The sequence below is a fragment of the Eutrigla gurnardus genome (assembly GCF_963514095.1).
Source record: "Eutrigla gurnardus genome assembly, chromosome: 7".
NCBI lineage: Eukaryota > Metazoa > Chordata > Actinopteri > Perciformes > Triglidae > Eutrigla > Eutrigla gurnardus.
In genome coordinates, this window is record NC_139921.1 from 24,255,036 (window position 1) to 24,282,146 (window position 27,111).

General features: G+C 46.6%; 2 protein-coding genes across 10 annotated transcripts in view; both read left to right on the top strand.

Moving 5' to 3' along the window:
* pld1a (phospholipase D1a) overlaps positions 1–7,629 on the top strand; it is a 23,163-nt gene extending 15,534 nt beyond the window's left edge. The window contains exons 11-26 of one of the 2 annotated variants that reach the window (XM_084013916.1): positions 84–167; positions 1,154–1,235; positions 1,323–1,433; positions 1,525–1,710; positions 1,792–2,008; positions 2,091–2,219; positions 2,400–2,518; positions 2,899–3,012; positions 3,510–3,620; positions 3,730–3,818; positions 3,927–4,040; positions 4,129–4,178; positions 4,259–4,393; positions 4,784–4,937; positions 5,054–5,171; positions 5,646–7,629. In XM_084013916.1, the coding sequence (XP_083870042.1) occupies positions 84–167; positions 1,154–1,235; positions 1,323–1,433; positions 1,525–1,710; positions 1,792–2,008; positions 2,091–2,219; positions 2,400–2,518; positions 2,899–3,012; positions 3,510–3,620; positions 3,730–3,818; positions 3,927–4,040; positions 4,129–4,178; positions 4,259–4,393; positions 4,784–4,937; positions 5,054–5,171; positions 5,646–5,870 (2,038 nt within the window). In that variant the 3' untranslated portion in view covers positions 5,871–7,629. Of the gene's footprint in view, positions 1–83; positions 168–1,153; positions 1,236–1,322; positions 1,434–1,524; positions 2,009–2,090; positions 2,220–2,399; positions 2,519–2,898; positions 3,013–3,509; positions 3,621–3,729; positions 3,819–3,926; positions 4,041–4,128; positions 4,179–4,258; positions 4,394–4,783; positions 4,938–5,053; positions 5,172–5,645 lie in introns of both variants that reach the window. The other variant, XM_084013915.1, reaches the window with a different exon arrangement.
* A 1,673-nt stretch (positions 7,630–9,302) lies between these two features.
* Positions 9,303–27,111, top strand: part of tnika (TRAF2 and NCK interacting kinase a) — a 52,561-nt gene continuing 34,752 nt past the window's right edge. For all 8 annotated transcript variants that reach the window (XM_084013725.1, XM_084013731.1, XM_084013728.1 and 5 more), the window contains exons 1-2: positions 9,303–9,727; positions 22,348–22,413. In XM_084013725.1, the coding sequence (XP_083869851.1) occupies positions 9,671–9,727; positions 22,348–22,413 (123 nt within the window). In that variant the 5' untranslated portion in view covers positions 9,303–9,670. The remainder of the gene's footprint in view (positions 9,728–22,347; positions 22,414–27,111) is intronic.

Below are 27,111 nucleotides of genomic sequence, written 5' to 3' on the forward strand. Positions count from 1 at the left end.
GTGCGCGTGTGTGTGTGTGTGTGTGTGTGTGTGTGTGTGTGTGTGTGAACCACGTGAGTTACTCAGAACGTCTCCCCCTGCAGGTACGTGAATGGAAAGACGTACATGGAGGATGTGGCCGAAGCCTTGGAGGAGGCCAAAGAGGAAATCTTCATCACTGACTGGTGGTGAGTCTCAGTGAGTCAGAGATCTGCATCTGATCTGATTAGTAAGGTCTGACCCCCCCCCCCCAAGTAACCATGGCGACGTGCCATGCTTGAGAGTGAGCCGGAGAGTTAAAGGTGGACTTTCCACACAAACAAAGTTGTGCTTACATTCAGTGTGAGTCACCCAAACACATCACGTGTGTCCTGGAGTGTCCTCATTTCCTACGTTTGTGAAGCCGATTGTTCATGTTGATCTTCTTCTTCTTCACCTTTCTCGGTGCATTCGGATTGGAAACGCCTTTGGATGCTTATTCCAGTCCCTCGCTCTCTATATAAATATTATTTTATAATAATATGTGCAAGAGTATGTCATAAAGTAGTATTTTATTATTCTCAAATCCTACTAACTGTAGTACGTAGAATACATGATAATGAGTAATAAATCATGCACCAGCTGAAAACAACGTGGAACAGTTGTCATGGTTGATTTGCTCGTCATCAGACCTTGAGCCGACAACTTGACACCCGGTTAGTGTCGTACATGCTGTTACCCACAATTCCCGGCTCTAATTACAAACACACATTCACAGTAGAAATACTAAGACGTGTGTATCGTATCCGTTTCCAGCCCCTTTGACTCTTAACTGGGTCACGTTGCTCACAGAAGAACTGCTGAGCCTATAAATGACGTGGAAACGTGTTTAAATCCCTGGGATCGCTGGGCTTATGGCGTTAACCAATGAGATTCCAGCCTGTGTAATGTGAGCCAATGGCACCGTAGACATGCGGTCTCAGGATTCCAATTATTATCATTATGTCACGTCTGTCATATGTTATGAGCTTTGTTTGTAGCTCTAAATGGTGAATTAATATATATATATATATATATATATATATATATATATATATATATATATATATATATATATATATTAATGTTTTATTAGGTAACGGTGATGCATTCAGGGGAACAAATAATCATTTTCATCTGTTTGTTTTTTCTCCAGGCTGAGTCCAGAGATCTTCCTGAAGAGACCCGTGGTGGAGGGAAACAGGTGGAGGCTGGACTGCACCCTCAAACGCAAAGCAGTAAGTATTAGTATTAGTACAACAGTATTAGTCTGTAAACCACCGCCCAGTACTGAGAAATGTGTTCTGAGCATGTTGTTCCTATAGCAACAGGGAGTGCGCGTCTTCGTGATGTTGTACAAGGAGGTGGAGCTCGCCCTGGGCATCAACTCGGGCTACAGCAAGAGGACCCTCTCACACCTGCACCCCAACATCAAGGTGACTGAAGCATTGTGGGTAGTGTTGTAAGCATGCGATCACAGGTTTCACCTTTCTAAGTGCTATTTATGTGAATCCGCGTGGTTTTCAGGTGATGCGTCATCCCGACCACGTCTCCTCCTCCGTCTACCTGTGGGCGCACCACGAGAAGATCGTCGTCGTCGACCAATCGGTGGCCTTCGTGGGCGGGATCGACCTGGCGTACGGCCGCTGGGACGACCGAGAGCACCGGCTGACGGACGTCGGCAGCGTGACGCGCTCCGTGGCCCTGGAGCAGGTCAGAAAACGGTTTGATAGGTGGAGGGGAAGCTCATCACTTAGTAACGGATTGACATCCACTGTCTTCTTGGTCTCCCAGGCCGGCTCCACCAACACTCCGTCCAATAAGGGTGCACCCGCCGTCGACGGCGTTACCCAGGGCAACGGGCGGGGGAAGCCGTTGGCCGCCGACCCGGTGGACTTGCCCAAGCTGAAGGGGATCGGACGCAGCCGGAAGGCTCGCTTCAGTCTCTACCGCCACCTGCAGAAACACACCCTGCAGCACGCCGACAGCGTCAGCAGCGTGGACAGCGCCGGTGGGTTCTGTGGCGCGAGAGGGAACAGAGAGGATGCTGGGAAGCGGGCCCGTTGTAAAGCTGCTTGTGTGTGTGTGTTTAGGGAGCGGCTCGGTGCGAAGCCTGAAGACGGGGGTCGGGGAGCTGCAGGGAAACACGCGCTTCTGGCACGGCAAAGACTACTGCAACTTCGTCTACAAGGACTGGATCCAGCTGGAGAAACCCTTCGATGGTCTGTCCCTGATTGGACTACAAAACCCAGGAGCATTACATGCTGTTTCCTGTTTCGCTGTCGTCATCTGGGTGCCATGAAACACTTATTTGTCCCTGCTCTCTCCCTCTCTTTGACCCCCCACTCTGCTCCTCTCCCCCTTCTTCTCCCCGTCTCACCCTTTCCACCCGTCTCCACCAGACTTCATCGACAGGTACACAACTCCCAGAATGCCTTGGCACGACATCGCCTCAGTGGTTCACGGCAGGGCTGCCAGAGATGTGGCCAGGCACTTCATACAGCGCTGGAACTTCACGAAGGTACTGTAACACACACACACACACACACACACTCACACACACACTGTGTACATTGACAAACATACGGATGTACAGCAGGATTTAAACGTAAACCTGTTGGACTAGAATTGTATAAGCTGTCTCTGTTTGAAATGAACGCGTTTTCTACTTTGGCTCGTTCATAGCTGGAACCAAGTAGCAGTCATGTGATTAATGTGGAGAAAAGAACAATAAACACTAACCTGGCTGGAGCAGCGGAAAACAAACCTTCACCCTCACACTTTCCACAGCAGCTGCTTTCCTGCCGTCTCACTGGTTCCACCCTCCTTTAACCCGTCTTCACCCTCTCTCTGCCCCACCTCTCCTCCTTTAACCCGTCTTCACCCTCTCTCTGCCCACAGATCATGAAACCAAAGTACCGCTCTCTCTCTTACCCCTTCCTGCTGCCCAAGTCTCACTCCAGCGCCGATGAGCTCAGATACCAAGTTCCTGACTGCGTCAATACCAAAGTGCAGGTGAGACCTTTTGGAAATGTCTTTATATCTTTATAATTATACAGAATCACAAAGTGGGGTGAAACCCAACCATTCACCAAAAGCTCAAAAGAAGTGGTGGAAAAATAAAAAAGGGAACAGAAGTCTAAACTTTGCCACATTCCAGTCTGCCAGCTGGAGCCCTTAAGAAACTCTCCGTGGGCCAGAAAGTTATACAACTACAAACAATTACCATCCACGTTCGAAAAGGGGAGCCGACCTTTGAGTGAAATGCTCGACTAAAAATAAGAAAATGCACGACGATCCCATCGCAACAAGATTTAGTTTTAAAGTGTTTTCTCTAAAACATTAAATACTGTTTTATATTATTATATATTCGGTGTGGCGTTAACATCCTCAAAATGACATTTATTTATGCTGGTATATGTTGTGTTTTTAATGATACGGGTGCATTTAACCATGCAATTTAAATGTGAATACATTCCTATTCTGTTGTAAAAATGCTCTTTTCATGTCAGGTGTTGCGGTCAGCAGCCGACTGGTCAGCGGGCATCAAGTACCACGAGGAGTCCATCCACAACGCCTACATCCAGGTCATCGCCAAGAGCAAGCACTACATCTACATCGAGGTGAGCCTGCAGCAGCGAGGCCAGGGTGGGAAACACAGACATATGACATATATATATATATATATGACATTTGATTCCATAAAACCATTTCACCCTTTCTCCCCATCAGAACCAGTTCTTCATCAGCTGTGCCGACAACAGGACGGTCTACAACAAGATCGGGGACGCCATCATCGAAAGGATCATCAGAGCGCACAAGTACTTCCCTTTTTGTTTCATTAGAGGAAGGATGCTTTTTTATCTACTATGTTTCCTCTCTTCTGCTGCTTCTGCTTAACGGCTGCTGGCGTGTTAATTTGCTGGCAGGGAGGGTAAGAAGTACCGCGTGTACGTGGTCACGCCGCTGCTTCCTGGCTTCGAGGGTGACATCACCACCGGAGGAGGGAACGCCCTTCAGGCCGTCATGCACTTCAACTACAGGTGGGACGTTTGAAAGGGGAAGAGGGGAAACGTACGGATGTGAAAGTGACATTCGAATGACCCGAGCTTTACTCTCCTGCCTCCTCAGAACCATGATCAGGGGCGAGTACTCCATCATCTCCCAGCTGAAAAGGGAGAGTGAGTACGAGGATTCATTACAACGTTGAATCTTTAAAAGATTGGGTTTCACCCTCCGCTCTGGTTCTTCCCCCTCCTAGTGGACGACCACTGGATGAACTACATCTCCTTCGCCGGCCTGCGGACTCACGCCGAGCTGGAGGGACGCCTGGTCACCGAGCTCATCTACGTCCACAGCAAGATGCTCATCGCCGACGACAACACGGTGATCATCGGTCAGCCTCTCATCCGTCTCTCTCACATTCTCTCTTTTTATTTTCACCAACTACTATTTGAGGCAACTGGCCTCTCTGCCTTGACACCATTGTGATGTGATAAATCCCCCAAAATCGGGCTTCGTTTCTGTATCTTTCACCATCTGTGGCAGCTGACAAATACTGTTTAGACTCTGCTGCGACATGGCTCTGCATCGCCCTCTGCTGGCCAATAAGCCACAGCACACTCTCACAACAAATCACAAGGCTGAAAAATGTTCTAAAGACATCAGTGTAACATTAGTATACAGACGATATTAATAGGGTATGGCTAATTAAGGCATAAGGTTTATAGGACCATAAAATGATTGCGATTCAGACTCCATCCTCGGTTCCGTGTGTTTCTTTCAGGTTCTGCGAACATCAACGACAGAAGCATGCTGGGTAAACGAGACAGCGAGGTGGCGGTGATCATCGAGGACTCCGAAAAGGTTGCCGCGGTGATGGACGGACAGGAGTACGAAGCCGGACCCTACGCTCTAAGGCTACGCCTCGAATGCTTCAGGTGTGTGTGTGTGTGTGTGTGTGTGTGTGTGTGTGTGTGTGTGTGTGTGTGTGTGTGAATGAGAGCCATATCCCCCAAAAAATGATGTTATGATAATAAATATACTTTCTAAACAGGACTATCCTCGGAGGTCACACGGACGCCAGTATCGACGTGTCTGACCCCATCAGCGACCGCTTCTATAAGGAGGTGTGGATGACCACGGCTGGCCGCAACGACACCATCTATGAGAAGGTACATGGATGGCTTAGATCAGGCTGAAGATACTGTAACTCTGTGTGCTATAACAACGACAGTGGAGAGTCCAAATGAGGACTCAACCGCAACAATCAGAGTTTTAGTTTGACCCCGTTTTTGTCATGTTAGATTTGTATGTACATGTGCAGCATCAAGCTGTAATTTGTTGTTTTATTTTGGCGGGGCATCACCGTTTCCTGGAGTGTTTAACAGCCAATCAAAGTGCTGCACAGAGAAGACAAAGACTAGATTGATTTTATTGGGGGTTTTTTTGTTCAGTGATGACTTTTGGTTTATTCAATCACAATGATTTCCTCCTGTAGTCACGTGTTGTTAACTAAATGTACAGTGTCCAGACTCCGGCTCCCCAAAGTCACCTTTAATATTCTGCTGAATGTCACGGCAGTCCATCCGACAGTAAATGAGATGAACATCAAGCGGCGAGGACAGTAACACTCCTTTTTTCTGCAGGTGTTTCGTTGCCTCCCTTCGTCCCTGGTGAGGAACATGTCCGAACTGGAGCAGTACCAGTCCAAACCGGGTTTGGCACAGAGCGACCTGGCCCGTGCCCAGGACGAGTTGCGCAAGATCCGAGGCTTCCTGGTCCAGTTTCCTCTGGACTTCCTGTCCGAGGAGAACCTCATGCCCTCCGTAGGAACGAAGGAGGCCATGGTCCCGACGGAGATCTGGACATAGAGGATGTTTGTGCGAGACTGTCTGCATCATGGTTGTCATCGAATGTGTGATATTGGATTATGGGAGAGATCGCCTTTAATCCAGAGATGAGAGTCTCCTCTGGATTGATGCGACCGACAAATCTCTCTGATCTGTTTTCTCCTGAAAGGCCGTGGTGACAGTTCATGTGGGCGTTAACGAACGAAGGAAGAACGAAGACAAACAATATTTCTGACTGCTTTCAAGCAAAAAAAAAAAAAAAAGGGCACATGAACTTTGGGGTTTTGGGAATCAACACTGCACACTGTTGGGAAACGCTCATAAGACGGATGTTCGTCTCTTTAATTAGAAACGATCCGCAGTGCAAAATCGTGGGATTCGTAGAGTTCATGAGCTCACAGAGGATTCGCTGTTTGCACACGTTTAAAAGCGACGGCGGTTATCTGAGTTTAAAACAACTCTTGGTTGAGCAGCAGATAAGTATATCATATATATAAAAGTATAGAAGTAGTTCCTGTCAAAGGTGTTTTGGTGATGGATTATGATTCGACGACTCTACTGCTGAAATCCAAGTCAACTGCTTGATTCCATCACACCGTGTTCAGAGGGGAAGCTGATTCTCACACTCCTGAAATAAATGAGACAATCGGCACGACAAGCTCAAGAGGGAGTCATCTCCTCTTTTTGCCCTCCAGGTGGCGCTAGCTTCCTTTTTTTTAACGTGCAGTTTGTGTACAAGCAGTCCGACCTCCATTCTCCAGAGCGGAAATCATCTTTGAAGCAGTGTAAACGATGAAAATGAAATGTTTCCGTATCGCATGCAACCGGTGCCAGAGGTCATATGAAGCTGAGATCTCTTGTTTCCAGTCTCCTGGCAGTTCCAGTGGTTTCTTTCTCACTAAGACGTTTTTACTCGAGAGTGAAAATGTGTTTTTTTTTTTTTGTAATGCATCTGTCAAGGGGGAAGCTGCGTTTCTTATTGTATGTGACCTACGGGGCCGTTGTTGTGAGGTGTGCATGTGAATGTATGAACTCTGTGTTACCTGACTTTTAATACGTGACACTTGTTTGATCATCAACCATTTCTTTATTATTTGACGTTACTTTTATTAAGTCCTGGGCCAAGATAGGCAGCAACCTGCAGCACAAGATGCACGCAATATTTGAGAACCACTCCTTTTGAAACCAGCAAAGTTAACACAAATCATTGGTTAGTGATCGTCACCATGGTGATGAACGGCACAGGCTCGGAGCTTCAGGAGAAGATAAACTGCTCCGTTTGGTTCCTCTCATTCTCATGACGCCTACACGTCAGAGTCGCTGGCATTTTATTCAGCGGGAGCATCGGATAACTGCGTTTGGGATCTTATTATGAAATATTGATTTTGTTTTAATGGGACCAGGAAAGTGATGGCTGTAAAGTAATAGTGACTGGAAACATCACAGAAGACAAAAACACTTTTTTTGTTTTTTCAACGTGTACATCGCTGTATCGTTTCAGGCTTGCTGTAGTCGTCACTGCATTATCTATGGAATATGAATCATTTAACATTTTTGTATTTTTTCTTTTTTAATGCACGGTTGTATGGATGGTTGTGGACCTTCTTTCTTGTCTTTTCCATCAACTCTGTGTAACCAGCTGTTCTCGCTTCCACTGTTTGTGTACAATACCTTTTATTTTATCTTTTGTACAGTTGAAAGTATTTCTAACTTCTGTCCCTTCATGTAACGCATTGCAACTCATCATTTAAACAGCTAATAAATACAATTATCTTTGGAATTCTTGTTCCTTTCAGTCGTTTTTTAATGTGTTTTTTTTTCTTCTTTTTTTCTGCCCAGCAAGTTTAATGTGACTTATGTGAAAAGTCTCAAATCTAAAAATTAAAAAAAGACACAAACTGCAAAAGTAATGTAAGGTTCTCAAACGCACCATGACATTAAATATGAACACTTTTCTGTGTCCTAATACAACAGAACCTGTTGTAGTTTCACACAGAAGCTGCTGATTCCAATGAAAACCACCGTTCCTGTTCAGTCCTGTCACTGGTCACATGTTTGCTTTGTTAAATCAGCACAAATCTGAGCAGGACACGGAAAGGAACACCGTTCAATTGTGATTAATGGAGAGGTAAATCTTGAGGAACTATTCTGTTTAATTCTGTTCGTTGTGTGTCAAATTGGCAGGTTGTACAGTTGGGAGCAGCACATTATCCTGCCAAGGTATTTAGCACACCTGAGTTCTCCAGAACTGAAGAAAATACCAGGAGGTTATGAAGGGTTTATGAAAGGCTTCTGAATTGTATTTTTGTGTTTTGCACAAGGTACTGATACAGGTGACGTGCTTCAGAATTGCCTGTAAGTCAAAATAGTAAATCTACTTGACGTTGTACCAACTTTATGAAAGCACAATCTAAATTGCCGGAGTACCCCTTTAAGACTAATTTAGTTGTCCAGGTTGGACAAAGTGACAGATGTGCCGATTGCAGTCCATTTCAAAAAGCCCTTCACAATGCAAGAAACGTTGGGCGGTGCACTTCCTAGCAGCTGGTAAAAGATTAAACTCAATTAAAGTTGTTCTTAAGAAAGTTCCATAGAAAAGTCTGATATATGGTGTGTCAATAACCGCAGGCTTTTCCCACCTGTCTTTCTTTAATTCCTACAGTTCCTTGTAAATTGAAGGCGTCATTGGGTATCCGAGTTATTTAGTTAGTCATTCTAAGGTATTTTGTGCCTCTTTTATTTAGCACATAAACATTTAGTCTGCCAATTTTCAATTTAATTTAATCACTTAGTTCTTTTGAAATTGAATAATAAAAAAACACCAACCGTAAAAATGTGGAATGCCGTGGAAGTTGGAAAATTCCCAGGAACTGACATGGAGTTGGTGGAAGTCAGAAGATTAAAGCTGTTCTTAAGAAAAATCAGACTGCCTTATCCGAGTTACGTTCCCATTCTTAGGTTGAGATTTATTTTGCGAATATTTTATTTAGCACATAAACATTTAGTTTGCCAATTTTCAATTTAATTTAATCACTTAGTTCTTTTATTTTGAAAATCTTTCCTTTTCTCTAAAATATATGTATTTTTTGTTGTAGAATAGAATGGTAGTTTTTATTATTATTTTTATTTCTATTGGTTTCTTAAATAAAATAAAATAAAAAAACACCCATGGTAAATATATATATATATATATATATATATATATATATATATATATATATATATATATAAAATATATACAAATATATATTTTCTATTATTTAAATATTGCTCAGTAAAATAAGTAAATACATTCAGTGAACGTTGCTGGTGCGTTTGAGGGTCATTGGAAAGACAACAAAATGAAAGGTTGGGAGTCCCTTCTGCATCAGCAGACCACGCCTACTTAGAGGCGTGGTCTGCTGAGGCAGTAGCCCCTCCCCCTCCCTCTCTATATTCCCTGGCTGTCACACAGTAGCGGTTCCACGGCCGAGCAGCTCCCGAGCACGGATCCGCCTCAGCCTTTCCTCCGCTCCGTCTCATCCCGCAGACATGATGGACTCGTGAACGCGGCGCGCTCGCTTCCCGCCCTCCCGGCGCTCGCGCTCTAGCTCGCGGTAACGTCCCGGCTTGTTGTTGAGACAACGCGGTGTAGCAGAGAGAAGGGGACCGTAGAGACTGGAGAGGGGGCCGGAGAGACCGGAGAGGGGACCATAGAGACTGGAGAGGGGGCCGGAGAGACCGGAGAGGGGAGCGTAGAGACCGGAGAGGGGACCACACACACACGAAGGCCGTTTCTGGATATCGGGCCACCGAGCGCGGCTCGTCGGTGCCCCTCCGCCATGGCGACGGACTCTCCGGCTCGGAGTCTGGACGAAATCGACCTGTCCACTTTGAGGGTAAGACATGGCGTTAACGTGAGACAGGCTGGTGTGTTGGTGCACCTGACAGCGGATACCGGGGGGGGGGGGGGACTGTAAATTAGTTGACAGCTGCCTCGGCATCTGAAGCCTCGTCTTCATTCAAGTCAGTAACAGGGGTGTGTGTGTGTGTGTGTGTGTGTGTGTGTGTGTGTGTGTGTGTGTGTGTGTGTGTGTGTGTGTGTGTGTGTGTGTGTGTGTGTGATGCTGAGTGGAGGTTGTGGATGGGATTCTGCTGACCTGGATGGGGGGGTGGGGGGTCTATTATAGGCTGCAGTAGCGGGATTTAACCTATTTCTCCCACACACACACACACACACACACACACACTGCTGATTCTCTTGACTTGTGTATAGGAGAGCGAGTCCCCCCCCCCCCCCCATCTCCATCTCCATCCTCGTGTTAAACCAGCTTGCCCTTCTTAAGTGTCACCATCTCCATCTAAGCTGAAGCTGTTTGCTGCAATAGAGTTCTTTTGTTCAGTCCGCTGCAAACCACAACACTCACAGGCAGACAGACAGACAGACAGACAGACTCCTGTGCCGGCGCTTTCTGCGTGGATAGCCATGTTTTTCGCCTCACTGGCCATGCATGTGTGTCTTTCTGACTGTGTGTGTGTGTGTGTGTGTGTGTGTGTGTGTGTGTGCGCGTGTGTGTGTGTGTGTGTGTGTGTGTGTTCTCCTGGTGTATGTGTACCAGGCCGCACACACGCAAGTGATGCTGCACATGAGAAGACCTGTTTGCTGCCCTGAAAGAGACCATGTCACACACACACAATGCAGTTGTTGTCTGCCCTTATTCACCTGTTTCTCCTCGATTGAGTCGAGTTGTCCTATTTTTTTCATTCTGTCGCCTTCTTTGTTCACATCTGTACGCTTGTTTCCGTCTTCGTCTCCGTTTCATCGGCTCGTTCCCCCGGCGTCTTGTCCCTGCGCCTCCCGTCTGTCTGCCAGCCGCCCCGTCTATCTGCCAGCCACCCCGTCTATCTGCCAGCCGCCCCGTCTATCTGCCAGCCGCCCCGTCTATCTGCCCCGTCTCTTAGCATTACCTCTCTGTGTGCCCACCTCCCGGCCCTGCCTGCACAAAGAGCAGCGATCACCGGCGAGCTGACTGGAATGTGGAAAAAAAACAAGTGGCAAAGTGGAAAGTAGAACATAAGAGGAAGAGGAGGGGAATGTCTGTGCATTGGGATTCAGCCCATGCATGTCCTGCTCCTTCAGAGGCGTGAAGCCAAGCGCCCGTCTTTCAGGCGGCTACAAGGACATGTGTCCGCATATAAATGCTCACGTTCCTTTAGCCGGAAAGACGAAGCTGCTAAAACGACACATCTGGAAGAACCGTGTGGATCATTGGAAGAACGCTCACGGAGTCTTTGACCTCTAAACCCTCACATCTTTGGTTTGATGTTCCCCCTTCATGACGTAGCTTCTCCCCACCGAGTTCAGGAAGTAAAACACCCTGACGTAGATGTCATATCTAGACATATCATGGTCATATCAGATCTCATATGCATGGATGTAAACGGTCTAAACGCAGGGGACGGCCTGATGTCATGCCTTATTTATCCCGACCAAAATAATTGGAGTCACGATACTATCCCGATAATTCTCCCTGAATGAATAAACCATAAAAAAAAATAAAAAAAACAATACTTCCGTGATGGAGGACGACACAGCGTTTCAAGTGAAAATTCACCCCGATTAACTTATTGTGTTATTTTCGTAGCCGTTACACAGACGTGTGATTTTAGTTTCTGTTCTCCGATAAAGGAGATCGTCAACATCAGGCCCTCAGCATGTCTGGCCATGCAGGATCTATTTACAGCACATGCTCTTTGTCTCTCTACCTTTCTCTAGCTCTCTCTCTATCTTTTCATCTAGACCGTTCCTTCCATCTTACCCCCCCCCCCCCCTTCGACACTGTCTCACATGAGTGTACAGTCAACCACTGGACTGGCTAGACAGGAAGTAGGTCAGCTGGCTCTGACGTTGTGGGGGGGGGGGGGGGGTGATTATAATACTGGCGTTGGTGGTGATGATGGAGGATTGTGTGTGTGTGTGGGGGGGGAGGTAACGGGGTGGTGGTGGTGGTGGTGGAGGGGTCAGAGTTTGCTCTTGCTCTCACTGACCATGCTCTCTCTCTCTCTCTCTCTCTCTCACACACACACACACACACACACACACACACACACACACACACACACACACACACACACACACACACACACACACACACACACACAGAGAGAGGGAGAGAGAAGTGGTTTTGTGTTTGCTGCCTCTGCACTTTTCTCCTTTTTTCTCTCTTGTTGTTTTGCCGTTGTGCCTCATCGGCTTCCTGCGACATTTACTGGTGTCGCACATCAACCCGCGGCGTCCGTACGGGTTCGCTTGAGTGGGAAAGGCCGGCGTTGTTGTTGTCGTTGGTGTGTGTGTGTGTGGCTTGTTCACACAGTGGTTTTTATGTGCAGCGATACGCGGGTCAGAGGCGTCGGAAGCACGGGTCCATCCGTCCAGTCAGCTGACGTGAGCAACAGATGGCGAACCAGCAGGAAGCGCTCGCACTGGCACGTGTGATGCATTCAGGGACTCAGGTGTGTCTGGGATGAGAGGCACACGGTCAGAGGGAGACGGGGGGGAGAGACGGAGAGAGAGACAAAGAGGATGATTTGTGCTCGGAGGGACAATGAGAGACGGAGGGAGGAGAAAGCGGCGGAGGCTAAAAGGTGGAGATGTGAGCGGTGACTAAAGTAGTCCGAAGCAAAAGCCCCCTCTCCCTCCTCCCTCCCTCCCCCCCCTCCCTCATCCCCGTTGCCCAGTAAGGCCACATTCCTCGGCCCCTCACCATGGACGCCATAGTAACGGGGCCACAGCAGTGCCCAAGGCTTACACAGAGCTTATTCATGAATAGTCTATATACTGTATAGCAGACTGTCGCTGAGAAATGCCCCTCTCCCTCCCACCCTGCTTTCCACTCTGCCAGCCTGCTTCTAGTTGACCTATTTCCCTCCCCCTTCCCTCCCTCCCTCCCTCCCTCCCTCCCCTCCAAGTCACTGATGGAGCATCAAGTCTTTAATTCTCTGCTACTCTTCCAAGCACTAATATGGAAGTTGGCTCCGCGTTGCACGAAACTCTTCAAACAAATCGGCCAAAATGAAATCGATGCGTTTTTTTTTTCTACCTGCTGTTGCCATCTGATTTGAGGACGTCGGGGATTCAGTCGGTGCCAATCAGAGAGAATCCTGGGGAATATTCTCTCGTGCACAGGAAGTGATGCGGGTTGTGTTTGTAGCTTGTGAAGCGGATAAGTAGACGAGCTTCAAAGAAAAAGATCTGATATCCGAACGAATCCCGGGAAAGTGCAACAACACCACAGGGAAGACGATGCCAGAACATAAAAACACAAAAACAACCTGTGATCTTCTTGATTATAACTTTGAATAACACTGCATCCTTTTTTCCCAGCATGCTTGAAAGGCATGTAGGGATTACTCCCCCAGCTCACGCACGTCTTCCCATTCCTCTCCGCTGTACTAAAACACACACTTGATCCGAAGCGCTTGAAGGAATCGTGCGGACACGTAAACAAGGCCATCGTCGGAGGCCGATGCCTCTCACGCGACGCAGGGAGATGATGGATTGACATGACGGAGGAGAGCGAGGAGGCAAACGCTGAGGAGAAAAGAGGAGGCGGGGAGGGATGGACGACGTGTCGAGGGTTGGCAGAGACGGATGGATGGCGTGTCGAGATGGCGGGTTGGCAGAGATGGATGGGAGGCGTGCGGCGAGGAGCGGACGGGTTCATTAGCGTCTTTGCCGTAGCTGTAAATCTGTGATTAGGACTCGACTAGCCGCTAATGTGCCGTACATGTCCGGGTGAGCCGACTGGGAATCACAGCAGCTCCTTGTGAAGAGGCGGTTAAGGGGAAGTGGTTTTTACAAGAGGCGGACCCGGGGCCCCCAGCGTGACTCCCATCATCCTCTTAGGGGTCCCTAATTCAATCCACATCCCTTCTCAGTAATTCACTTCATAAAGACACTAACTGGCCTCACCTGCTGCCGCCTGGAGAAACGTGCACTTTGTATACACAGCAGCCCCGGACGGATCAGCACAGGGACCGTTCAGGTCTTTAAACGAGTCCACCTGAGGAATCTATCCGCTTCGTTTGAGTCCACTAATGCCTGAAGGAAATTTAGTCCGTTTAGCTGCTCCATTCTGTGCGTTAGCTCGTGGCTAACTGTGTCCGTTTGGTGCAGATCTGTCTCTGCAGTGACTATGAAACCAAAGCTGAGCTGAAAGACGCTAAAAAGCTCTATTGAAGCCTCCTTTCACGTTAAACATCACGTTCCATTTCGCCGTGTGAGCCCATGTTGATCAAAAAGAAGTATTTAAATGCTCTCTGGAGCCCCTGTGTGCAGCGCCGGTATAAATAGAAACGTTTGATATCGTCATGACTTAACTGTGAGGATAATGGGGCACTTCTTTACTTTTTTCGGCTGCAGGAACAATGAACAGAACGAACAGATCGGCTGTTAACGAGAGTCATTAGCAAAGAGATGGATGTGGTTTGTCCTCGCGTGAACACAAAGAACATGCATGAGATTAGTTTATCTCTGTAATTTGTGTGAATGAAACCTCCTCACAAGTTGGATTTTTACTGCATCTGCAAGGGATTTATTTCACTGTGATATTCACTTATTGCAGCATGTTGACACAAACACATTCTCTATTACGTTTCATATTCCACGAATCCACGTGTCACGTGTTGATGTTGTTAAAAGGTGTGTGTGTGTGTGTGTGTGTGTTTGGACTTGAACCATATCAGATTGGAATTGCATGCTTTAAAGGCCAACTTTCTGATAATAAAACCTCCTTTCATCTGTTCTCAAGTCTCCTCTCCACTTACATTTAGTAGCGTTTGTATTTTTATTATTTAATTTGACATGGCAATACGACCGACATCTTCTGTGACCTTTTATAGGCCATTTCATATGAGGATCGAGTGTGTTTTCTGGTAATTCTATTAAAAAAAACTCTTGTGGGAAAGAAATACTTTAATTTAGTATTCTCTCATTTAATTTAGAACTTGAGCGCATTATGAACAGACCTTTCTGAGTTGGTTTTCCATGTGCTTGTTATTATAAAGTGAGATGACGTCATTATGTGTCAATATATAATTTCATCACAATGCGATTCCGATTGATAAATGATCATATGACAAAAACGCGTGGTTAGACGAGAGATCGGACAAAGTAGGAGTTTTTATCGCGGATCGCTGATGATATATATGATCTTATTTAAAAGGACATTTCCTAAACAAACATGATGTGTGATGTAATGCAAATATTTGTTTCCCAGTACGTTTTAAGTGCAATTTTTACGAGTTTCAGGATGAACATGAAGAATGTTTCCTACTTTAGAGTCCATTCATTGATTAACAGGTTTTGGTTTCTGTTCGAGCTCTCTTCGAACTCTCTTCAGAATTTGGCAAGTGACGGCAGATTAATAATTCACATTTACCACTCGGCTCGCTCAGTCAGAAAGGAATCTCTTAAATCGTCGGTAGGAAACGTCATTTGATATCATGAGCTGCTTTTCTCTCATGTCTCTCAAAGCTTAAATGGGTCAAAATGACCCCCGACAACAACAACAGCAGGATTAGAGAGCTTTCACATGAAAACCAGTGTAGCTGTTGTTTTGTCTGTCGATCAGAAGACGAGTCACGCTTCTGATTATGTCGTTGACCCACAAAATGTTTCCTCAACTCGGGCGTGTTGTGGCCCGTGTCAAGGTTAGATAAGCTTCTAGTGAAGAGTTAAGGCTGGGAATGCAGTGAGATTAAGGTTGAGGAATTAAAGAATGAATGCAGGCGGTAAAAGCCCCCCCCCCCCCCCATTGTAAAGTGGCCTTTACCAGAACTGCAGCCCTGCACTCTAAAAGCCATTATTTCTAATGGACCAATATCCCCGCCGTTCAAAGAAAGAGTCGGATCCAGGGCTGCATCCTCTCAGAGTCCTGTTGAAAGTTCATCCTCCTTCATCCTGCTTTCACACATAACCGCTCCACGTCCAGAAGAAATGGCAAACGAATGAGCAAAAGGCAAATTCATCAGCATCAAAACCAAGGTTTATCTGCGGATGTCAGTCGGAAAAGGCTCTCTTCATGTTGCACCAGGTGTGTAAAAGGAAAGAGAATGACATTCAACGCCTCACTGAACGCCATACGAGATAACCCGCTCTCCTTCCGAGCGGTAATTGAGGTCAGGCGAGTCGTCGCATCCTTCCTTAAAGATGATAAACAAGGTCGTCGCCGTTGTTGTGTGAAGGTCAAACTTTTTCTTTCAAAAGACGTTCTTATAGAAATCGAAGGAAGTCACGCTTCCGAAGGGGTTGGGAAATTCTCAGACGTCTGGTCGGCTGAATCATTTCATCTGGTCTGTCTGAAATGGCCTGTCATCAGGGCTTGAAGTGATGTGACATTTTCTGAGAACTGATGTGTTTTTTACATCACATAGCAAACTCTTCCTTCCATCAGCACTTGTTTGAGAAGCTGTGTGTGATGTGTTCATGTTATTCATGAACGTTTAATATCATGATTATCCCGGTCAAAATAGATCCACCATATTATCCCCAATATCATCCAATGTGCTGAAAACTCACCAAAACGTACTTGATGACTTTGCATTTTGTTAAGTAACATATATATGTATTAAATCACAGATAAGACACAAAGGTTTTTTAGGGAACATATTTCTTTTGCGAAAAAACTTCAATAAGATGATCATACATCATAAAGTCAGGGAGACTTTATAATAAATAAAGGATAAACACATTTTATTTTAAACGATTTGAGTTTCCTGTGTTTTTTTTGTCTCCTACGATGGTGAACCATAAAGCTTTTTCAATTCACTCGTGACAATATTTACGCAATTATGGAAATTCACCATGATCGATTATTTAGAGTGTTTTTTATCCCGATGTGATATTAATACCGTCCCATCTCTAGTCCATGAGACATGTACCACACTTATTACTAGTATTATTTATCAAGTATTTTATTCACACGGGAGTGTACAAACGTACATTTTACCGTGTGGTTATTTCATATAAAATATTTATTTATTGAACTACCAGAAAACATTCTAGATTTTGATGTATGCTATGAAATTATATCAACCCTGATTTAAAATGGTATGTCGACTCCCATTTTCAACCTCCTGCGATTTTAAAAATGCAGTAGGCCATATTGCGATTTTGATGAAATTTTAATTAACTGTGCAGCCCTACTTAGTGCTGAGGAGCTCGCAGGATGAATCCATTAAATGTCTGGTTTTGAAGAATTCTGACATTTGCCATCTCACACACAGCTCCTCCGGGGGAATGTCTAGATAAGTTAAGCATTGCAGTGTATGTGTGTGTGTGTGTGGGCTTTAAGACACACACAGTGATTCATCGGCCACCACTGAGGTCATGTGGCTGTCATGTGACGCCGGCGAACGCACAACAAAAAGCCCAAAATTAGAAAAAAGGGGAAGGGGACAAGAATGGCTCGGTCGCTGGGAACTCTAAACCTCGGAGGCCAGACGTGGTGATGAAGATGAAGATGAAGCACGTGCTGAGAGCTCGTTCTGCCAGTGGCCTATAAAATATGAACGATATCGTGTTTTTTTATCAGTGGGCCTAAGGACATGTATGAACTGGAGCAGCAAAAACACTGCGATTCTCTAGTTCTGAAGCGCTGAGGTGCATGCATTTTCCCATGCATGTAGATCTATATCTGCATGTGTGTGTGTGTGTGTGTGTGTGTGTGTGTGTGTGTGTGCGCGCGCGCGCATTGTTTTTTTTTTTTTTTTTTTTGTCTAAATGTGTCTGTTGTGTAAAAACAGAGTCCATCCTTAGATGTGTCTTGGGAGTTGCTGTCAGAACTTCATATGCATCGCTCAGAGTGAATTCACACAGCTGCCAAACACACACGCACACACACATGCATGCATGCACACGCACACTTGGAGAGACACAAAGGAAGTGAGGGGAGGAAAAAAACCTACCTGCATCAGCTGAAGGCCTGATACTGAACGGCTGCAGGTTGCAGAAAGCTGCCGTCTGCACCGTTCAAAGAGGCTTGCAGTCTCTCCCTGACTCTCTTTTTGACACACACACACACACACACACACGTTTAGTTTGACACACACTCTTCATTTTGAGCCCACTCATACTCGTTAGAACATTTGAACACTAGCCCTTGTGTAGGAGTGTGCTTCTGACACCGTGTGTGTGTGTGTGTGTGTGTGTGTGTGTGTGTGTGTGTGTGTGTGTGTGTGTGTGTGTGTGTGTGTGTGTGTGTGTGTGTGTGTGTGTGTGTGTGTGTGTGGTCACGACAGTGCGAGACAGCGGGAGGATGTACTTGAGACGGCGTGTGAGAATGAGTTTGCGTGTGTGTTTTGTAAGTGAAGAGGGGAACCGTGTTTGTGTGTCTGCTGCTGCACACAACAGAGAAATAACGGGTGAAAGAGAAAACGACAGGAAAAGGAAGAGAGAGAGAGAAAAGGCCGTCTTCAGAACGCGCTGACAGGTTGACAGGTCTGCTGAGACCGGCAGAAACCAAACATTATAGACTCGGAGCGAGGCACACAAAGAGAGGGGGAGAGACGGAAGAGTTAAACCTAGATCACGTCGATCTGCCAGCGAAGTTAGCCACAAGTCCAGCTGAGAATTCACAGGACGTGACGTGAAAGAGAATAGCAGAAAGCGTAGAAGAGAAAGCAACAAAGGGGTCTGCAGCGTGTATGTGTGGCTTCTCACAGCCGAAATGAGAAGAAGCTTTATTGAGAGGGGAATTGTGAAACGTTGGTATGGTGTCATATTGTCTGCTCTCAACACGGATCAACAGAAAAACCACAGTTTAGTTCTGTGAGTCAACATCATAACACACACACACACACACACACAGTAGAAGATCTCATTTTTAGATGGTATCTGTGGCTCACCCTGAGATGATATCTAAAAATAAAACAGGGGAGAAAAAGGATGAGAATGACAGAAAAGACCTTGGATGTTGCTCTATTTTTAGCCGACCAGTGGAATCCTAATGTATTAATCTGCAGTTGGAGCTCCAACACCAGAACACCTCTCGCCTGTTATCAGGTATCATCCACATGTAGGATAATAGTTTTACTAGGAACGGGAGAGCAGAACGCTGGTGGAAGGGCCTGAGAAAAGAAACTCATCCCGGGACTCGGTCAGGAATGAAGGAGAGAAGACATGTCGATGAGAGAGAGAGAGAGACTTGGAGAACAGAAGCTAGTGGAGCAGAGAGAGTGAGAGAGAAGGAAGGAAGGAAGGAAGGAGAGGGTGAATACCAGCTATTGTTGGAATGCCGTAGCAACACGAGGCAGAAAAGAAGGGGGAAGTGTGTGTGGGGGTCAGTGGGTTTTTACACTCTGTTAAAGTTGCTCCTTGTCAGAGATGCATCGGGTTCTGTGTTGGCATCCCAGCGACTGTGGGCTTAAATTATGAGCTGGTCTGGACGCCGGCCTAAAACAATCCAGCGCTGCATTTCAGAGCGTTGTATCAACACCCTGGTGGAGCAGCATTAACAGCAGCAGCAGCATTCGCAGCAGCAGCATTAACAGCAGCAGCAGCATTAGCAGCATCATTAACAGCAGCAGCAGCATTAGCAGCAGCAGCATCATTAACAGCAGCAGCAGCATTAGCAGCAGCAGCAGCATTAGCAGCATCATTAACAGCAGCAGCAGCATTAGCAGCAGCAGCATCATTAACAGCAGCAGCAGCATTAGCAGCATCATTAACAGCAGCAGCAGCATTAGCAGCAGCAGCATCATTAACAGCAGCAGCAGCATTAACAGCAGCAGCATTAGCAGCAGTGAGAACATGGTAAGAAATGCACTCATCCACTGTTGGAACACGTGTGACACGATAACATTCATCATATGATTCATTGTCCCCCGTGATGGGAATTTGTCATGGTCTCAGATGCTGCACATGAGCATTATATGACCCATGATGTATCATCATCCATAATAATAGCTATTTATGGCACACACACACACACACACACAGGGGAAGTCATTAGGGTTCATCCTCTGGGCACCACGAATGTCCGATCAAACCTAAGCAACAACATCACGTAGCTGTTGGAATAGTCCGGAACAGACCACCTCCCGACATGTCGGTCCCTGGAGGACCTGGGGGGTTCGGTTTGTGGAGTTTGAATGTTTCAGGGTTCGGGTTGTGGAGTTTGAATGTTTCAGGGTTCGGGTTGTGGAGTTTGAATGTTTCAGGGTCGGGTTGTGGAGTTTAAATGTTTCAGGGTTCGGGTTGTGGAGTTTGAATGTTTCAGGGTTCAGGTTGTGGAGTTTGAATGTTTCAGGGTTCGGGTTGTGGAGTTTGAATGTTTCAGGGTTCGGGTTGTGGAGTTTAAATGTTTCAGGGTTCGGGTTGTGGAGTTTGCATGTTTCAGGGTTCGGGTTGTGGCGTTTGCATGTTTCAGGGTTCGGGTTGTGGCGTTTGAATGTTTCAGGGTTCGGGTTGTGGAGTTTGCATGTTTCAGGGTTCGGGTTGTGGAGTTTGCATGTTTCAGGGTTCGGGTTGTGGAGTTTGCATGTTTCAGGGTTCGGGTTGTGGAGTTTGCATGTTTCAGGGTTCGGGTTGTGGAGTTTGAATGTTTCAGGGTTCGGGTTGTGGAGTTTGCATGTTTCAGGGTTCGGGTTGTGGAGTTTGAATGTTTCAGGGTCGGGTTGTGGAGTTTAAATGTTTCAGGGTTCGGGTTGTGGAGTTTGAATGTTTCAGGGTTCAGGTTGTGGAGTTTGAATGTTTCAGGGTTCGGGTTGTGGAGTTTGAATGTTTCAGGGTTCGGGTTGTGGAGTTTAAATGTTTCAGGGTTCGGGTTGTGGAGTTTGCATGTTTCAGGGTTCGGGTTGTGGCGTTTGCATGTTTCAGGGTTCGGGTTGTGGCGTTTGAATGTTTCAGGGTTCGGGTTGTGGAGTTTGCATGTTTCAGGGTTCGGGTTGTGGAGTTTGCATGTTTCAGGGTTCGGGTTGTGGAGTTTGCATGTTTCAGGGTTCGGGTTGTGGAGTTTGAATGTTTCAGGGTTCGGGTTGTGGAGTTTGCATGTTTCAGGGTTCGGGTTGTGGAGTTTGCATGTTTCAGGGTTCGGGTTGTGGAGTTTGAATGTTTCAGGGTTCGGGTTGTGGAGTTTGAACGTTTCAGGGTTCGGGTTGTGGAGTTTGAATGTTTCAGAGGTCGGGTTGTGGAGTTTGAACGTTTCAGGGTTCGGGTTGTGGAGTTTGAACGTTTCAGGGTTCGGGTTGTGGAGTTTGCATGTTTCAGGGTTCGGGTTGTGGAGTTTGAATGTTTCAGGGTTCGGGTTGTGGAGTTTGCATGTTTCAGGGTTCGGGTTGTGGAGTTTGCATGTTTCAGGGTTCGGGTTGTGGAGTTTGCATGTTTCAGGGTTCGGGTTGTGGAGTTTGAATGTTTCAGGGTTCGGGTTGTGGAGTTTGCATGTTTCAGGGTTCGGGTTGTGGAGTTTGAATGTTTCAGGGTTCGGGTTGTGGAGTTTGCATGTTTCAGGGTTCGGGTTGTGGAGTTTGCATGTTTCAGGGTTCGGGTTGTGGAGTTTGAATGTTTCAGGGTTCGGGTTGTGGAGTTTGAACGTTTCAGGGTTCGGGTTGTGGAGTTTGAATGTTTCAGAGGTCGGGTTGTGGAGTTTGAACGTTTCAGGGTTCGGGTTGTGGAGTTTGAACGTTTCAGGGTTCGGGTTGTGGAGTTTGCACGTTTCAGGGTTCGGGTTGTGGAGTTTGAATGTTTCAGGGTTCGGGTTGTGGAGTTTGCATGTTTCAGGGTTCGGGTTGTGGAGTTTGAATGTTTCAGGGTTCGGGTTGTGGAGTTTGCATGTTTCAGGGTTCGGGTTGTGGAGTTTGCATGTTTCAGGGTTCGGGTTGTGGAGTTTGAATGTTTCAGGGTTCGGGTTGTGGAGTTTGCATGTTTCAGGGTTCGGGTTGTGGAGTTTGAATGTTTCAGGGTTCAGTTTGTGGAGTTTGCATGTTTCAGGGTTCGGGTTGTGGAGTTTGCATGTTTCAGGGTTCGGGTTGTGGAGTTTGAATGTTTCAGGGTTCGGGTTGTGGAGTTTGCATGTTTCAGGGTTCGGGTTGTGGAGTTTAAATGTTTCAGGGTTCGGGTTGTGGAGTTTGCATGTTTCAGGGTTCTGGTTGTGGAGTTTGAACGTTTCAGGGTTCGGGTTGTGGAGTTTGAACGTTTCAGGGTTCGGGTTGTGCAGTTTGAATGTTTCAGGGTTCGGGTTGTGGAGTTTGAATGTTTCAGGGTTCGGGTTGTGCAGTTTGAATGTTTCAGGGTTCGGGTTGTGCAGTTTGCATGTTTCAGGGTTCGGGTTGTGGAGTTTGCATGTTTCAGGGTTCGGGTTGTGGAGTTTGCATGTTTCAGGGTTCGGGTTGTGCAGTTTGCATGTTTCAGGGTTCGGGTTGTGCAGTTTGCATGTTCCTCTGTGTCAGCAGTGAACGGTCTGTCTCTGAGTCTCTAAGCCTTGTTCACCCAATGATCAACTGTTTCCTCTGTCGTTCTCAGGATCCTGCTGGCATCTTTGAGCTGGTCGAGCTGGTGGGAACTGGCACCTATGGCCAGGTGTACAAGGTAAGATAAAGACCCCCATCATCCCCCTCATTATCTCCAGTAGTTCTGTATGGGAACAAAGAATAGAAATAGAGAAGACGGGAGATGAAGGCACAAGCTTGAGAGAAATGGAGCGAATGTAAAAGAGAGAGAAGCAGAAACTGGGCCACATTAAAGTGCTTTTAGGGGGAGTTTCCCTTTTTCTTTCTCCCTGCTTCTCTGCGTCATGTGCATTACTTTCTACACCCGTGCAAGGGTTTATACTTCTTCCCTTCTGGATGAGGTATTTCAGGGGGGGGGTGTGGAAGTGATCTTCGGTCGGTCTGACGTTTTGACGTCTGCGGTTTGAGGTTTCTGCTGTCAGCTGGACTCGGCCGCTTCCCGCTGTCGTTTGAATGTTATCTCTCCGTCCATGTCGCTGTCCTCGCTTCCTCTTCCCTCCGTGACGGCCGCCGCTCTCTCGTCCCTCGCTTCCTCTTCCCTCCGTGACGGCCGCCGCTCTCTCGTCCTCTTCCTGATCCGGGCTGCTTTATCTCGCCAGCATGTCACACTTTCTGTTCTAATCCCCTCTAGTTGGAATTAAACATGCCTTCGTTTCAAGAAGGTGAAGGTGTGGATATGTTGAGCCCCCACACACGTGTGTGCCCGTGTGTGACGGAGCGGATAGTCGAGGTCAGGCGGCGATGGAGAGCAGCCGATTGGACCGGATGAAAGGTCAGGCAGAGGTCGGACATGCTTCTCCACGCTGTAGAAATGATGTGGCGTGTATATGTGGAGGATAAAAAGAACAGCAGAGTTATGTGTCGTGGGTTGCTGAATCCGCTGTGTTGGTGAAAGTCACGGCTCATTGACCTGCTGACATTCGGCCTCTTCCTATACGTTACCGAGCCCCGGATCGCCTATGGCAACGGCTCGGGTCTGCTGGTCTCGGTCCATACAGCTGATCCTGTTTGTGATTGGGTGTGGGAGGGTGTGTAATCCTCAACGGAGTCAGCACCGACGTGGATTCTGTTGGTTCAGGTCTAAACAATTCTTATATTTATCCTGTTTGTACTTGACTATGACTAACTATTGACTTACAAAGCTCATTAATAATCCATTAGCCACATTCCAAACCTCATGGTGGAAGATCTGAAACAACCGACAGAACCTGAAGCGGCACATTTTTGATGAGGAAAAATCCGAAGTTGTGCCTTTGAGCCTTTCGGTTGATTTTCTGCTTTTTTTTCTTTCTTTTTTTTTTTACTTTTACAGACCAAACATTTGTTTAAGAATATAACCGTCGGATAAATCAACAGCAAAGACAACTAGAAATGAAAATCTTCACCACAGAGAGAGAACAGATATCCCTCAGTGCTGCAGAAGAGAGAGCGGATGTAGAAGTGGAGAAGTTGGGATTCATCCCTACAGATAAGGGGCAGATTCACTTGAGTAAAAATGCCATCTATTTTAAATTCCTCATGCGGCGGAGGCAAGCCGCCTGAAGAGGATCAACTCCTTGTGAGCAGGTGAATCTCCGGATCACTGAGATGATAAATTGACCTCCAGCCTGGCGGGTATTAGCGGGCCTGGGATTGCTCCGCGTCTCTCTGAAGCTTCTTGAGAAAAATAATACATGAATACGGAGATACGGACTGAGAGGGAACACAGGAGAACGTTTGCTCAGATGAGTCTTAGCGGGCCGTAAACAGGATTTACTCCTCGTTTAGATTCCATCCATCACTATAACATGTTCCTTGCTATTTTCTTTCACCACTGTTTTGCTGCGGCAGTTTTAGAAAAGTGAGAATCTCGACGCAACTCCTCCAAGCAATCTTTTACTTTGTACGTTATGATTTTTTTTTTTTTGCAGATTAATGTTAATGTTAATATTAGATAAATCCTCCTAACTTTTCTTCTCACTGAATTATTAATTTCTGTGCGCAGACAAACGCATGCCACCTTTGGGCCTATTTAAACTTTAATTAGCTGGTTGGATGACGTCAAGCACGCATCAGGTGAACGCTATAAAAGCTGAAGCTTGACATAAATATGATGTGAAAACATCACAATATCATTTTTTTCTCAAATCAGATCCCTGCAGGGAAAAAAACATGTCTCTAAAACCAGTATTTCCTTGTGTACTAATGTAGATCTGCATGTTTCTGTGTAGCCATGCATCCGTGCTACAGTGTGTGTACTAACGGCTTCATGGTGCTGGTCCAGGGTCAGTACTGTGTCTGTGAGTGAGAGATAACAGCTTTATCAACAATTCCATTAACCCGTCTAGTTAAAAGATACAGATCTGCTCTTTCCTCTCCCTCCATCTCTCTTTATTCTTACACACACACACACACACACACACACACACACACACACACACACACACACACACAACATCTCATCTCAATTAAAAAGACTCTCTAAAAGTTGTTCCAGGTTGTTTTTTGTTTCCCTGTCAGCAAAAAAATCCCGAGTATAGTGATGGACGAGTAGCCGCGGAGAAGAGATAATTTTAGTTCTCTCTTTCTCGTCTTACATCTCCATGGCTGTTCCGTTTCCTCCCCCTTCCTCCCCCCTCCGCCGAATCATCCCCCATCGCGTCTTCACCCCTCGCCTCCTCCCATCAATATGTAATCACGTTTTTCTTCTCGTGGTTTTTGGGGGGCTGAAACTTCCCCGGTGAGCTGTACTTAAGGGAGCTGTGTGTGTGTGTGTGTGTGTGTGTGTATAACTTCTCCTGGCTGCTCTAAAAGGGCCATAAATAGAGAACACTGGTAATGCTGAATAATTAAACACATTCTCTCTCTGTCATCGCTCTCTCTCTCTCTCTCGTTCTCTCTCTCTCACTCTCTCATTCTCTCTCTCTCTCTCATCATCTCCCTCTCCGTCTCCCTCGTCGGTATTTCCTTCCTTTCATTTTGCCACGTCTCTGCTCTCATCTCCAGCCCTCCCTCCTTCCCGACTCCTGCTGTATCTTATCATCTCTCTCTCTCTTTCTGATGCTTGTGAATATTTGATGGGGCTTATGGGAATTGCAGTTCTCTGAATTGAAGGCGGGGGGCGTGAATGAGGACCATTTCCTAGCCAGCAGTTGACCAAAGCGCTGTCCTGCGACTGGCTGACGGGGACGACTTACTGACTGACAGCTTATCGATCAGCTGATTGATTGATGGCGGCCCCTCGTCAAGCCGTCCTCCTCGCCATGCAAGGCCGAGATGGCGACCAATCATGTCTCGCACAGGAACGCATCACACGAGATCAAAGACGGTCAGCCCACGGCTCATCGACGTGTCTCCGCGGCAACAAAACATTTCCTGTGTGTGTGTGTGTGTGTGTGTGTGTGTGTGTGTGTGTGTGTGAGAGAGAGAGAGAGTGTGTGTGTGTGTGTGTGTGTGTGTGTGTGAGAGAGAACGTGGCTGCATGTTTTCACGTTCACACACTTTCTCGCCGTGACTCTGCTGTCGCTATGCAGCGAAGGAGAGAAAATAATCTTTTTCTTTCTGATGACAGAACACATCCACTCTGCTCGTCCTCAGGCAAAGTGCTCCACACACTCTTTAAATATTCACCAGAGAGAGAGAGAGACACACACACACACACACACACACACAGACGTTGGGGACCTGGGCCGTATGGGCTTTTATAAGCTCACCCACTGTGACAGCCTCTCTGTACAAAGAGCAGCTGTGTCTCCATATACTGCAGTGGTGTGTCTGTGTGTACACCAATGTGTGTGTGTGTGTGTGTGTGTACACTAATGTGTGTGTGTATGTGTGTCTGTGTGTACACCAATGTGTGTGTGTGTCCGTGTGAACACCAATGTGTGTGTGTGTGTGTGTGTGTACAACAATGTGTGTGTGTGTGTGTGTATACACCAGTGTGTGTGTGTGTCTGTACATCAATGTGTGTATCCTGAAAACTCATTCACTCATCTCATCCTCATGCTCATCCCGCTCTTCCTCTTCCTCCTCCTCTTCCCCCTCCTCCTCCTCATCTCCTCATCCTGCTCTTCCTCCTCTTCCTCATCTCCTCTTCCTCCTCATCCTGCTCCTCCTCCTCCTCTGCCCTCTTAAGAACCAAATACAACTTCAAAGTTGTTTTTTCTATTTTCCTTATCAGCTGGAAGTCACACTGCAAAGGACTGTGGGAGATTTTTCTCTCTGCATGCCCACACACACACACGCACACACACACACACACACACACACACACACACACACACACACACACACACACACACACACACACACACACACACACACACACACACGCCTGGAGAAGCAGTGTGAAAGGCTCCGTTAGAGGCTGGGAGGTGACGTCAGCTCTTTGTGATGTTCTCCTCGTGTTCTCAGCAGGAACGCAGATCAAACAGGCGGTCCGTACCGGGAGCGTCTCTTTGAAAGTCCTCATTGATCACTCTTTGGACTGAATATTGTTCCTCCTATGATATATTGACTTAAACGCACTTTCCCGCGTGACCTCCATTTCCCGACACCTTTGCGAGCGTTCATCCAGCTGTGTGATGGTTTTTGAAGAATTTCTGTTTGTGTGTCCGTTGAACCGCGTTGCATCATACGAATCGTTGGTCCCCACCCTGGTTGATAAAATGAGGTGGACAACATGATAGTATGGTAAAGTATACTACAGGCCACACCTCCTATAAAACGCTTTAATAAAGTAATAAAGGCAGTAAACATGTACTTGGGTTTAAGTGTAACAGGCTCACGACAGCCATCA